Below are 13,892 nucleotides of genomic sequence, written 5' to 3'. Positions count from 1 at the left end.
GAAGATAGCCCTTCAAAATGATTAGTATAGAGGTAGGCAAAAACAAAAACTTTACTGGTGGTAGGACCTCTTGTGAGTCCGCGCGGGTGGGTACCACCACCCTGCCTATTTCTACCGTGAAGCAGTAATGCGTTTCGGTTTGAAGGGTGGGGCAGCCGTCGTTACTATACTTGAGACCTTAGAACTTGTATCTCAAGGTGGGTGGCGCATTTACGTTATGGATGTCTATGGGCTCCAGTAACCACTTAACATCAGGTGGGCTGTGAGACCGTCCACACATCTAAGCAATAAAAAAAAAAAAATTTCCTACGATGTTTCTTTTAACTAAAGAATCTAAATTCCATGATTATCCAAATTGTATTTACATTACTCATATTTTACATCGCGATTTTGTCAAGATTCATTAGTGCACTCCTTCGAATTAGCTTAACGGTATTTAGCATTCCCTATTTTTTTTTACCCTGCCTATTCTCTTGTAGCTTAAGGGGCTATTCCAGCTACAAATTCCACGGTCATTGTTGATATCCATTAGCATTAATAATCACCTACAGAATATTTATCGTGATGTGAGCCTTGAAATAATGAAAATAATAATATATTTATTTATCCGACTAACTAAAAACCGGCAGACTTCGTAGTGCCTCAATCGATAAATAAAAGACACATCAAGGGGACACATCAAAGGAAAAACAAAATTGTTATTTTTATTTAATTTCGAGCATTTTCATATTTATTTACCTTTTAAACCTTCCCTGAACTTCCACGAATAATTCAAGACCAAAATTAGCCAAATCGGTCCAGCCGTTCTCGAGTTTTAGCGAGACTAACGAACGGCAATTCATTTTTATATATAGAGATAATATAGAATAGAATATATTTTTTCTAAATTCTAAATCGCCAAGAAGTCCAGCACTGTTTTAGTGCGAAATAATTACGAATGTAAAACAAAAATCTTCCGCGTTATCGACGCGGGAGACGTGCCAGTGGGTCACGGCCGGGAATAGTTGCTAACCGAAACTTGAACTGAATTCGTACACATTGTAATACATACATTCAAAAATGTGTTTACAATTTATCGGTACATTAAATTTTATTGTCCGCATATAACGATTACGGAATCGCTTTTTTGTACTTTATGTGGGTCGTTTACTTTCGAACTACAATTATTTTTGTGGGTAGTTTTTTTTTTAAACAGTTTTACGTTGTTTGATTATTGGGTTTAGTTTTTTTCTGTAAATTAGCGGATATCGTTGCGATATCTTACGTTTGGAAATGGGATATCCAATGGGAATGGGAGGACGGGGAATATGGGGTCAATCGTCAATGAAAAAATACCTTTATTGTTGGTTTATTCTTTTTTTATGACCTTTGTAGATAGATGAGCACGACTCATGGTGATGGTGAGTGTCATGGTAAGCGTCGCTCATAGATACGTCAATAATGCCAAACAATTCTTAAGAACTCTCTTCACGGAACACACCGTTAAAACACACAAAGAGAATCGAAGTCCCCCCGTAGACCCAAAGGTTTCGAACGATTCTTGAGAACTGTTTATTAATATAAATTCATTTCAACAAAAAATATATGTCACATCCGCACATATGTATTTATTACAAGTAGTTCCCTGCAATATCTTGTTTGGAATTCCTCATTTATTCATAAAGGAAAGATATTTTGGCGAAAGAAGCGACGTCCCCCTAAATAATTTTGTTATCTGTGCGACCATCGGCCGAGGTCGTGTGAGCGACTTTCTATTAGAGCCCTAGTTTTTCGCAATTAGCAAAACATATGTATAAATGTCACAAATCTTTTATTAGTTGAAATTTTTTATGAATCTTCACGAGGCAAGTGTTGCAAATTTGCATAGCCATAAAAAACGGCATTGGAACTCTATTAAAATAGAAATAAATAGAAGAATTTATTTTTTTATTTTATTGTTTATTATTGTTATTGTCTATTCTATCAATAAGTAAATTATTTAAAATTAATTAGATTGTACTCTTCTACCCACTCTTGTAAAGCTTTCCTTCTTTATGAACGGTTAGCTGGTAGATAACTCAATTGTTGAGTTAAGCTCGCCATTTTTATATCTTATCGCAATTACTGTATTATATTAATTGGGTGTACATTAAATAAAGAATAATAAATAAATAAAAACGTAAGTTTTTAAGATACGGCAGCCAGATTTTCTAGGTAGTACAATAACAATGATAGTTCGACTGAATATGACTATAATAATAAATGATAATAATATTAAAATCATTCGATCCTTTAACTGCTGCCATTGCCTTAATACGGTCTCACATCAAGGCAACGCACATAACATAATTTGTGTCGCACATAACGAATTCTGTAAACATACACACTCACGCATCCGAGCACGCCAAGGGCTTAGCAACAGATGACGTCACCGAGTCATAGCGACCAAAGTGCCGCCTTAAATATTTGATGTGGGAATTACATGACAATCGCAAATACGAACGTTATCATGTGACAGTTTCGTTTATTTATTTGAAGTTTTGAATTTCATAAAAGACTTTATACTTGAGCATTCGCACCGAAATTTATAACAAGATAAAACGGAATGTTTTATAACTCGAAATAAAGTAGTAATTAGTACTGACACGGTTCATTTAGTAAAATGCGATGCCAGTAATGCCATTGACGCCCGTCTAATAGTACAGAGTAGTAGTGTAGTGTTCGCTTATGCGGCCCGCATGTACAAGAACCCGTTTCTGCAGGATAGCCGTCGGAGCACCATAGTACGTGAGGAATGTCGATCTGGATCGAATTACCGACGCATGCGAACGACCTTCCCTGCGGAGCGCTAGACGGTAACTGATTTTGGGACCGCTATCGCTATCGCGGTCCTGGCAACTTTGGGACATACGCAGAAGCGCGATCTTGCTTTAAAACCGATACTATATCTAAGGGAAGTGTCAGAACGATACTTTTAAAGAGCGGCGCGACACAGTAACCCCTTTCGTGGCCGCCACGAACTACATATCCGATCAAGGCAGCGGGACAACGTAAAAAAATTTTTATTGCTTAGATGGGTGGGCGAGCTCACAGCCCACCTGATGATAAGTGGTTACTGGAGCCCATAGACATCTACAACGTAAATGCGCCACCGGCCTTGAAATATAAGTTCTAAGGTCTCAGTATAATTACAACGGCTGCCCCACCCTTCAAGCCGAAACGCATTACTGCTTCACGGCAGAAATAGGCGGGGTGGTGGTACCTACCCGTGCGGACTCACAAGAGGTCCTACCACCAATGATTACGCAAATTACAGTTTTGCGGGTGTGATTTTTATTACACGATGTTATTCCCTCACCGCGGAAGTCAATCGTGAACATTTATAAACTACGTATTTCATCAGAAAAATTGGTAACCGCCTGCGGGGTTCGAACACCGGCGCATCGCTACACATACGAATGCACCGGACGTCTTATCCTTTAGGCCACGACGACCATACCTTAACTTATATAATTTAGAACTATCGAATGTATCTTTTTCAATTTCCGCGCAACCCTTATATGTATGTATTTCTGTTGGCTACTGAACCCCGAAATACTAAATGCTGTCCATCAAAATTTTAATACCTAAAACATAAACAGTACTTTAAAATCGTATGATTCATAAGCAAAGATTTAATTTAACCTCCTCCTCCCCGCAAACCTTTTACAATCAGAAGACATTTCGTTAGCAGGGAATATTCCTTTGATATTGGAGCAGCTGCGTTGCTAAGATTGTTTCCTGTTTTAGGGGAAAATGTTAAGAACGTGCCCCGAGCCTTGTTTCGGTCGAGGACGACTTGGACCAAACATTGGCAGCGCTTGGACACATGTGTATGTTCTATTGTTGGCAGCCTTCATGTTTGGGAGATAATGTCCAAATGCTTTGATAATAATAATAGGATACTTTGGTAATAATTTACCTATGAAGTTGCCGTTTTGTATTGCCATTTAATACTGTACATAAAAATATCTATTTCCAAATTCAGTCATTTGTTTATTAATTACTAGCTTTTGCCCGCGACCGCGTCCGCGTGGAATAGTTATTTTGGCATAACGCTAAATTTCACCCCCCACTCCATTTATGTAAAAAGTGAAAATATTTTGAAACATGCTTTATTGGTGCTCCACTTATATTGGTCTTACCGTGATGTTATTTAGCCTATAGCCTTCCTCAATAATTGAGCTATCTGACACTGAATGAATTTTTCAAATCGGACCAGTAGTTCCTGAGATTAGCGCGTTCAAACAAACAAACTTTTCAGGTTTATAATATTATTAATAAGTATAGATTAGTGTTTCGTTTTCACTACGATTGTAGCTTTGACAACAATATGGACACTATAGAAATAAGAGAAATCATGGGATAAGAGTTCTGTCGGGCTAGCAATGCCGTATAAACCGCTCACAATGTTAATGACGTGTATGGAGTGATCACTACAAACGAACGAATGACTCGTTATTGAGTTTGAGCGCTTCCCTCATAGAAATTTTGATCTAAAAATGAACCCCTAGTCGCCCTAAAACTAAAGTCCACGACGACTGAGATATTTGTTGTACACGAGTAGTGCAAACCAATACTTTTCGGAAAAAAAAAATATATATTCTAGACTTTTACGTTTCATTTCATACAAGACGAACTAACTTACGCACCTTTAGAGATATTTTTTTTTTATTGCTTAGATGGGTGGACGAGCTCACAGCCCACCTGGTGTAAGTGGTTACTGGAGCCCATAGACATCTACAACGTAAATGCGCCACCCACCTTGAGATATAAGTTCTAAGGTCTCAGTAATTATAGAGACCCATTCCGAATTTTTTTTAATTTCGTCTTTAATTCAAAAATGGACCTAGAACGACCCTTTTCAGCGACTCTTAGTAATCGAATGACCAGAAGTAGCTTATAAAGGGACAGCGCTATCCGTCTTTATTTTTTTTGCTTAGATGGGTAGACGAGCTCACAGCCCACCTGGTGTTAAGTGGTTACTGGAACCCATAGACACCCACCTTGAGATATAAGTTCTTAGGTCTCAGTATAGTTACAACGGCTACCCCACCCTTCAAACCGAAACGCATTACTGCTTCACGGCAGAAATAGGTGGGGTGGTGGTACCTACACGCGCGGACTAAACTTTCACTCCGTCCCCTTCCTCTACGTTTTTTTGGTTTGAGAACTTTAATCGATGTTTTCGAAAAAAAAAACACATTTTTGAGTTGGGTCTTTATAATTCTAAAGGTGCGTAATAAATAGTGTCTTGAGGTTTTACGAACCATCATAATATACGTTACAAAACTGTAAAGACATATAGTGCGATGATATTTACTTGGGCGGAAGTACAATACAACCCGCGATAATTGTCGCTATATGATAAAACATCACAAACAGATCCGTGGCCCTCAACTAATATAGTAAACGTGGCCTGTTCCTTCGGCACTGACCTTTAGCATTACGTCTGAATTCGGCAACTACGATGTTAGGTAGAATACCAAGGCCTTTACGTCACAGACAACGCCCTCATATGACATTATTAATATTCACTCATTCACGGAAACATTAAAAACGTAACTAACATTTTTTTTTTTTTATTCTCATACATTTGCATACATTATAATATACACGATCATCGCGTATTCTTTCAATTTATCTTTTATTTTTAGGTGTAATCTTTAATATTAACTAACTTCTCACGTAGTCCATCTCGCCTTTGAGGATGTATTATAAATATAATGTATATTATGTATAATCTTCCTAGCACAAGAATATATATTTTTTTGTGTATATGTTTGAGACAGACTTAGATAAGTCATATTATTATGTATTTTTCTTAGTTTTTTCTACCTTTTCGATGGTAACCTAAGGGGCTATTCCAGCTAAGCGGTGTAGGTGAGCTCACGGGACTCAATCTGAGAGAATGTGCTAACATTGGCTTTAGCAAGACCAGTGCTACGCAAAATCTACCACCGGATCGGAATCGCGACCCACTGAGGAGATTCGGCGAGAAACTCAGTGGGCTGTGTCTATGGGTCACAACAATCTACCCACCAGATGGACGTAAGACGGACTTTTTCCACTTCCACAAGACGGACTTAAAACGAATTCGCAGCCTCGATTAAAGACTTAACTATATTATACTTAACTATACTTGTAACTATACTTGAGACCTTAGAACTTATATCTCAAGGTTGGTGGCGCATTTACGTTGTAGATGTCTATGGGTTCCAGTAACCACTTAACACCAGGTGGGCTGTGAGCTCGTCCACACATCTAAGCAATAAAAAATAAATAAAAAAATATAAAACTTATCATAGCGCACGGCTCACGTTTCAATTGTTACTCAATCTTGAAGTCACCCGAAATTCATGATTAATTTCAACGAAAATAGGCAAAATAAAACCCTAACATGATACTTCATTTACCATACTAAGTTCTCAAAAAATCACACATAAATATTTGTTAGGCAATTACCTATTGTAATAATTCGTGCCGCCTGTATTAATACAAAACAATATTAAGGAATCAATTTACAAGATGTTTTTTTCCGTTCATATACTATTTATTACAATGGTATATTCAATTATTTATGCACGTTTATGTAAATATACATATATGTATGTATGCTTAGTCGTCCGTTTCGCTCAATGTATAGTAATCAGATGATAAATAAATTCGGGGTTATCGTAGGGTATTATTACTTGCGAAATAGAATAATGTGTCCATGGATTTTGTATTTGAGTCGTCTATTATCAAAGGTGGCAATCTGTGCATTTGGACAAAAAAATGTTATTGATATGTCAATACAGATTGATTTGAATATAATCGTCTCCTTCAAAGAATACGGTTCAAAACCTGCATTAAATAAAGGTTAATACTTAACCTGTTATTTATCTAAGATGTCGTTCAGAAGAGTTTTGTGACTGCCAATGGAATACAAAGTCAATAATTCGTTTTTCTGATTTACCAATAATTGTCCAAAAGTCACATTGCCGGCTTTGATAATAGTCGACTCATTTCATAATAGCTGTTTTCAGTTTATGAAATCGATATCCAGTGTGCTTAGTGCGAGTTTTTTAACGTTTTCGATGACATAAAAGTTAGCTTATATTTGTATGGAATGGGATCGTTTGCCTACGTTTGCCGCTAAAGGCGCTGTTCCAACTCCATACAAATTTGAGCTAACTTTTACGCTATCGAGAACGTTAAAAAACTCGCACTAAGCACAGTGTACGGCGTTTGGTGAGACTCGAACGGGTTGATACCGCCGCCCTGCATTTAAATGAGGCGAAGCAATCAGACGTATCTGTCTGATGATGGGGACAAAGGTAACACAGTGGAATTCATGTCGTGATGTCTGCTCATTCAGCTAACGATTTAATTTAAGGTCATTAAATTAAATTCAATATCCATTTACAGCTTTTACTAAAACTGGTATCGCGTTTGACATTACCTTTAATACGTCAGCCTTGCAAACAAGAAATTGTTTAAACACAAAATGTATTCCAAGTTCAAAACTACAATAAAACGATGAATCTAGTACAAATATTTTATAATTCCGTTATCATGGTTACACTAGTCCGCTCTGGGTAGTAGAGCCAAGGTCACAATACACGCACACCAACAATCTATAAAATCCTTGGTGGCGGTCAAAGACCCGCGGAAGTCGACTCGTCCAGTTAAAATGATCCGCAGACATCAATACGCTTCCCCGTTTTCAGTACGCTGTTATATTAAACCGGGAGCTCTTGGAGGCCGGTTCGCGAGTTTTATGTCATCGTGTCATAGCCTTCGATTTTCATGTTTATGTAAACCGTGCGAGTTTGGATTGTTGCTGGGTGGGAGACCGGAATTTTCTGCGCAGCTATGAAGAAGTGCTTTGTTTTGAATGAGTTTTGTTATCGGGCTTAAGCTATTAGGAGGCTAGTTTATTACGCATTAGATAGATTTCTGCGCATTTTACACTCCGCCGCACGGAAATGATTTGGATTTGTCGGATTTTTCGATGTTTTAATATCGAATTGTTATTATTACGTGACATTAGGGTTTTAGGGACTTTTTAAAAAACAAAGAATGAGCAATTCCGACTTGAAACTAAACCTGGGCAAATGCTTGTAGGATCTGAAGGAAAATTACACGAAATTGTATATTCAGAAATGTTCACTATGCAATTGGTATGCGAGGCATTTTAGAGAAATACAGACACGCAAAGATGTTTCACCATCCACAACCACTTAAATAGATAAATAAATGTTTTATTGGATCATTATTTCAGTTTCAAAGAGGTAAGTCGTATACCGCATTCACATAAAACTTTCTTACATCTCCAAGTTACATGCTTTTTAATTGGTTCATAGACCATTTATTTGTCGGAGAAGCCACAATTATAAAAACCATCGTCAGTCATCGTAGGGGCGAATAGGGTGATCGAGCTAAGAGAAATATTGAGTACACCAATCATTTAGAAATCTTCTCTTGACGTTAGCAAACGAAAACGAATGACAGTTCTTAGGACGGAGGCACCGCTCTTCAAGAAGGCTGGTTGGTAAGTGCGATTGCGTCTACGCGCCTCCATCGGCTAGACTCTGTCGTAGCACGAAGTTAGCCGATTTCCGACGATACTACAATCGTGTTGTCATTATATATGTGCGAACGAACGAATCAAACGACCCGGCTCTCAAAATACGTGCGAACGATAGGGTCACTTCAAAAAATATGAGTCGTTCATTAGATCGACTCGTTTAAATACAAGTTTCAACTTTTTTGTGATGTTTTTTTTTTCTATTACCTGCTTGTATATAAATAAATACGACCCGCTTGGTTGTATGTACCTACATAATTGGTTGATTTAATTTGTAAGGAACGCAACCAAGCCGCTTGGTTCCTTGGTTCGTGAGCTAGTTTTCGTACTGAGACGACAATTGAGTGCCGAATCCTTTAGTGAACCAATCGTTCGACTGAACGGGTCGCGCGAACCGGATCATTTTGTCAACAGGTCAGTATTGATCTGAATCTCTAAAATTGAACGAACAACCCATAGCTAGCTGCCATCTCTCGGGAAACGTGCTGCGTTTCGTTTAGCTACCAAACTAATGACCGTCTCCGTCATATTTCTTAGTATTTTTTGGCAGTCCATCTGATGGTAAGGTAAGTTCCGTCGCTTATGGAAGTCAGCATTGACAGAAGCATAGCCAAGCCGCTGCTACACCCCCCCTGCGATCCCCCTCAAAGTTCGCTTAAAGAAGGACATGTAAGGAAACAGGACACAGCGAGGAAGTTCATTCCAAAGTCGGATGGTACTGAGCAAAAAATATCTGGAAACGCTTTGTGCATGAACGTAGTGGTCCTTTATTATTATGGTTGAGCTCTACTCCGGTGACGGGTGGTGCCAGGGTCAAAAGTAGATTTCATCAACATAAGCAAAGAGGCCTGACAGCCCTCTCCATGGTACATACGGCACAAAACATAGAGAAGACCGAAGTCCCTCTGTAGACCCAAAATTGATATAGGTATCCTGATTTTTTTTTATTGCTTAGAGGGGTGGACGAGCTCACCGACCACCTGGTGTTAAGTGGTTAGTGGAGCCCATAGACATCTACAACGAAAATGCGCCACCCTCCTTGAGATATAAGTTCTAAGGTCTCAGTATAGTTACAAAACTTTAAAGTTTCAGTAATAGCAATTTTAATGGTCTTCCAATGAAATGGCTGTAAGTGCCAAGTGCCAAGTTGTAATATATTTTTTTAACATTTATTTACTGAATTTTATAAGTAATCCTTTATTATTATTAAAGAGTCTATGGCACATACGTGTAGGCAAATTTAGCGGAACAGTTAAGCCATTGTCCATTAAGGGCTTTGAACAAGGACATAGAGAGCAACAGGAAGGAAACTCTGCGCTGGGTTGTCAACCGTCTGAAACCGAATGCTGGATGGACGATTTTATTGCTTAGATGGTTGGACGAGCTCACAGCTCACCTGGTGTCAAATGGTTACAGGAGCTCATAGACACCTACAACGTAAATGCCACCACCCACTTTTAGGTATGAGTTCTTAGGTCTCAGTATAGTTATAACGGCTACCCAACCCTTCAAACCGAAACTCATTACTGTTTCACGGCAGAAATAGGCAGGGTGGTGATACCTACCCGTGCGGACTCACAAAACGTTCTACCACTAGTAATTACGCAAATTATAATTTTGCGGGTTTGATTTTTATTGTACGATGTTATTCCTTCACCGTGGAAGGCAATCGTGAACATTTGTTAAGTACGTATTTCATTAGAAATATTGGTACCTGCCTGCGGGATTCGAACACCGTTGCATCGCTAGATACGACTGCACCGGGCGTCTTATCTTTTAGGTCACGATGACTTCAAATGATGATCTATGATACCTAACAATCACATCTACGTTAGTAGAAAATAAACTGCGAACTAAGCTTCTACTCGATATAGGATGTTAAGAAGTTTTTACCAGTCATAGACTTTTCATTCATTCTGTTCGAGTCTATGTCCCACTGCTGAATAAAGTTCTCTAAATATCCTACTCAAATGTTTTTTCTTTGGCAGTTTCCTCTTTCCATATCAAACTTATTAATTTTATGAAGCCATTTTCACGGACAATAACGCTCACTTATTTATTTGGACAATACAATCGTAACCCAACATTTACTGCCAAGAAAAACATGACAATAAATACTCTAATAATTTCCTTATGTGCTACATCACATTTCTATATATATATATAATGATTATCTCCCAAAAGACTTGTAGCAACTACGGAAACTTCCAGAAACGGTACGATAACGTCGTGACGAAACACAGGCGCCGATCATCACAGTAGCTGATTGGGCACAGGAAGTGTCAAAGGTCGTTGTGGTCAATATCGTGTAACATATTCTTCATAAAGTGCCGACTTCGTATATTCAAAGCGTAATACTTTATTGTACGGATAAATTTATGGCTATTTTATTATGTACCTTATTGACTACCAAACGATCCTATTATTTTTTAAGCTCAGGTAAACTAATTTTAGTAAAGTGAAAGTAGATGGCGAGAGTCTATTTCCGATTATAATTGAGTGCACTGAAACAAATTGATCATATATAATTTTCGATCCCGAATGTTCATGTTAATTTGTCAAATGCGTGTTGTTGTTGTAACGTAATAAGTTGTTTTAAAGTAACTATGATATAGACACGTATAAGTCGCACGGTTTTAGGGCTTTCAAAATTCTAAAATAATATTCATATTAGTTAAAGCTATTCAATTTAAGTACGTTCTATCGGAACGCACAATTGTGTGACACACCAAAAAATAAGTTACACGATTATCCACACTTTTCGTGAAATTTACAAGTTATGTATAATTTGATAATTCAAGGATTTTGATAACTAAGAGAGAAGTAAGATGAGGAAAAAGGAAGATACAAATTACCTGCGAGTGGGCTTATATATAATTGAATTCCATTATGTAAATAATAACACGCTAAAACAAGCTTTTCTGCTGCTACTGAGTTCTAATCAAAAATTCAAATGGAACTCCATTTTCAAGGATTTTTTTCTCAAAATGCCGTTTAGTAGTAAAATTAAAAGTATTTATGCTAACAGTGACAAGCAACTGACATGTAATGTTGGCTAAAAGCATGGCATGTCATATTGGCTAAAAGTAACTATTTTTCAGGTGAATTTGAAACATCACACATCATAGAAAAGAAGAAAAGTACCCCAAAAAACACCACTTACCTCAAAATCTTCCTCCGATTATTTGGGTGCAGTCTATTGGCCATCGCAGGATCTATGAGCCTCAGTTTTTCACTTATTTCGTTGTTTGTGAACCGAGCTTCGTTATCCACATCTTCCTGAAGCTGTCTCTTCAAAGTTTCCTCTTCAGCATCTAGAATTTTAACTTCTTTGTCAGTTGATAGCGTTATTCTTATAAATTCTTCATCTTCTTTTGGTTGTTCTCCTTTCACTTTCATTTTATTATCGCCACCACAGCCATCGTTTGTTTTCTTAGATATTTTTTCAGCTGTATTAGGTGTATTATCTATATCTCTCTTCCTACGACTTTTATCCCACAGCAGTGCATCTGTGTCGTCCATACTCTCAACAAGGATTTGATAGACGATGGATTCAATGTAGTAGATCGTGCCTCCAACTATTATTGGGATTTTCTTCTGGTCGATTAAGCTGTCAATCTGTTTAGTAATTAAGGAAAATTAAAAAAATGTATACAAGAAGATTCTAACTTCGATCGGGAATCGAACTCTCATCCCGTGGTCTAGCAATCTGGTCATTAGTTATTAGGCGGTCAATTTTCAAAGATATGTAGATTATATTTGTTTCTTTTTTAACTTTTTTACTGGTGGTAGAACCTTTTGTGAGTCCGCGCGGGTAGTTTTCACAACCCTGCCTATTTCTGCCGTGAAGCAGTAATGCGTTTCGGTTTGAAGGGTGGGGAAGCCGTCGTTACTATACTTGAGACCTTAGAACTTATATCTCAAGGTGGGTGGTGGCATTTGCGTTGTAGATGTCTATGAGCACCTGTAACCACTTGACACCAGGTGGGCTGTGAGCTCGTCCACCCATCTAAGATATAAAAAAAATAAAAAAAACTATACGCCTTTCAGGCCTTAAAATAATTGATCATCGTGTCTGAGCATGGGTAAAAATTTAAACTTTAACATGTGGTGATCGTAACGAACGATTTTATTTGCAAATATGCAAATAATAATTAGATGAGAATTATAGGAGGCCTTTGTCGAGAGAAACTGTTTTGAAAACCACACCGAACGCCGAACGCAATACTTGGTTATAAATGGAATTTAAATTTAATGTATTATTAAGTAATTTATTAAATTAGTAATTAGTAAGTAAAACCGGAATAAAGGCTTATTTTTAAAATAATAATTACGAAATTAAAATAAAAGTAATCGAAGGATTTTGTTTCTTCCTTCTGTTTGCCTCCTAATAGTATGAAATTTTTACAATTCCTTCTTTTTTTCACTTCTACTTATCACACACACAAAAATATTAAAACAGAAACATACCAATTTATAAGAACATCGACATAACATCTACAAAGGCGAGTTTGACTAATTCATAGGGTGTCTTCCAGAAAATTAAGTAAAGAAAACCTTTGATGTATTTGAAGGGAAAAAATGCTTAACACAAAAAATTATGCACATCCATCTTAATCAAAATCTTCCCCAAATAATAAAAAATTTAATTGATCGACTGTGACGTAGAGCAAGAAAATTTATGCTTATAATAATTTTCCAGTTGACTAAAGGCAAACTAGCATTTTTAAGTGGCCTATTTGTTTGTCTGGCCTAATTTTCGAAGCAATAGGCCTAAATAATAATTTCGTGTGTTGAATTGGTGTTTTAAAAAGTGTTGTATTATTAAATTTTTTTTAATGTAACAAGAACCTTGCCGAGCGACGTTCCTAGTGATAATTCATTTTAAAGCGCACAAAAGCGTAAAATGGTTTTTCACAGTATACCATTTAATTTCTTCACTCCGTTCATTTTATAGTACTTTTTTTTTTGCTATATGGGTGGACAAGCTCACAGCCCACCTGGTGTTAAGTAGTTACTGGAGCCCATAGACATCTACAACGTAAATGTATTAATATTTAAGTGTCACATCTTTTTCTTAAACCACATACATACAACCATACATACCACATACAAATAATACCTCAGTATAGTTACAACGGATGCCCTACCCTTCAAGCCGAAACGCATTATTCGTTCACGACAGAAATAGGCGGTGGTACCTATCCGTTCGGACTTACAAGAGGTCCTACCACCAGTAATACCTACCTACAGTACCTACTTGATAGCAATAACCATATTTTTGCAGAATCCAAGGCAGCAC

At 37.4% G+C, this 13,892-nt stretch overlaps 1 protein-coding gene across 1 annotated transcript in view; it reads right to left on the bottom strand.

Annotated features, from left to right (window-relative positions):
- Positions 1–13,892, bottom strand: part of LOC101746847 (tRNA dimethylallyltransferase) — a 280,541-nt gene that overhangs the window by 140,359 nt on the left and 126,290 nt on the right. The window contains exon 3 of the mRNA XM_038013943.2: positions 11,754–12,208. Within this exon, the coding sequence (XP_037869871.1) occupies positions 11,754–12,208 (455 nt within the window). The remainder of the gene's footprint in view (positions 1–11,753; positions 12,209–13,892) is intronic.

Source organism: Bombyx mori, chromosome 11, assembly GCF_030269925.1.
Source record: "Bombyx mori chromosome 11, ASM3026992v2".
NCBI classification, from domain to species: domain Eukaryota; kingdom Metazoa; phylum Arthropoda; class Insecta; order Lepidoptera; family Bombycidae; genus Bombyx; species Bombyx mori.
The sequence above is the reverse complement of the archived record's forward strand: the minus strand, read 5'-3'. Positions and strand labels throughout refer to the sequence as shown.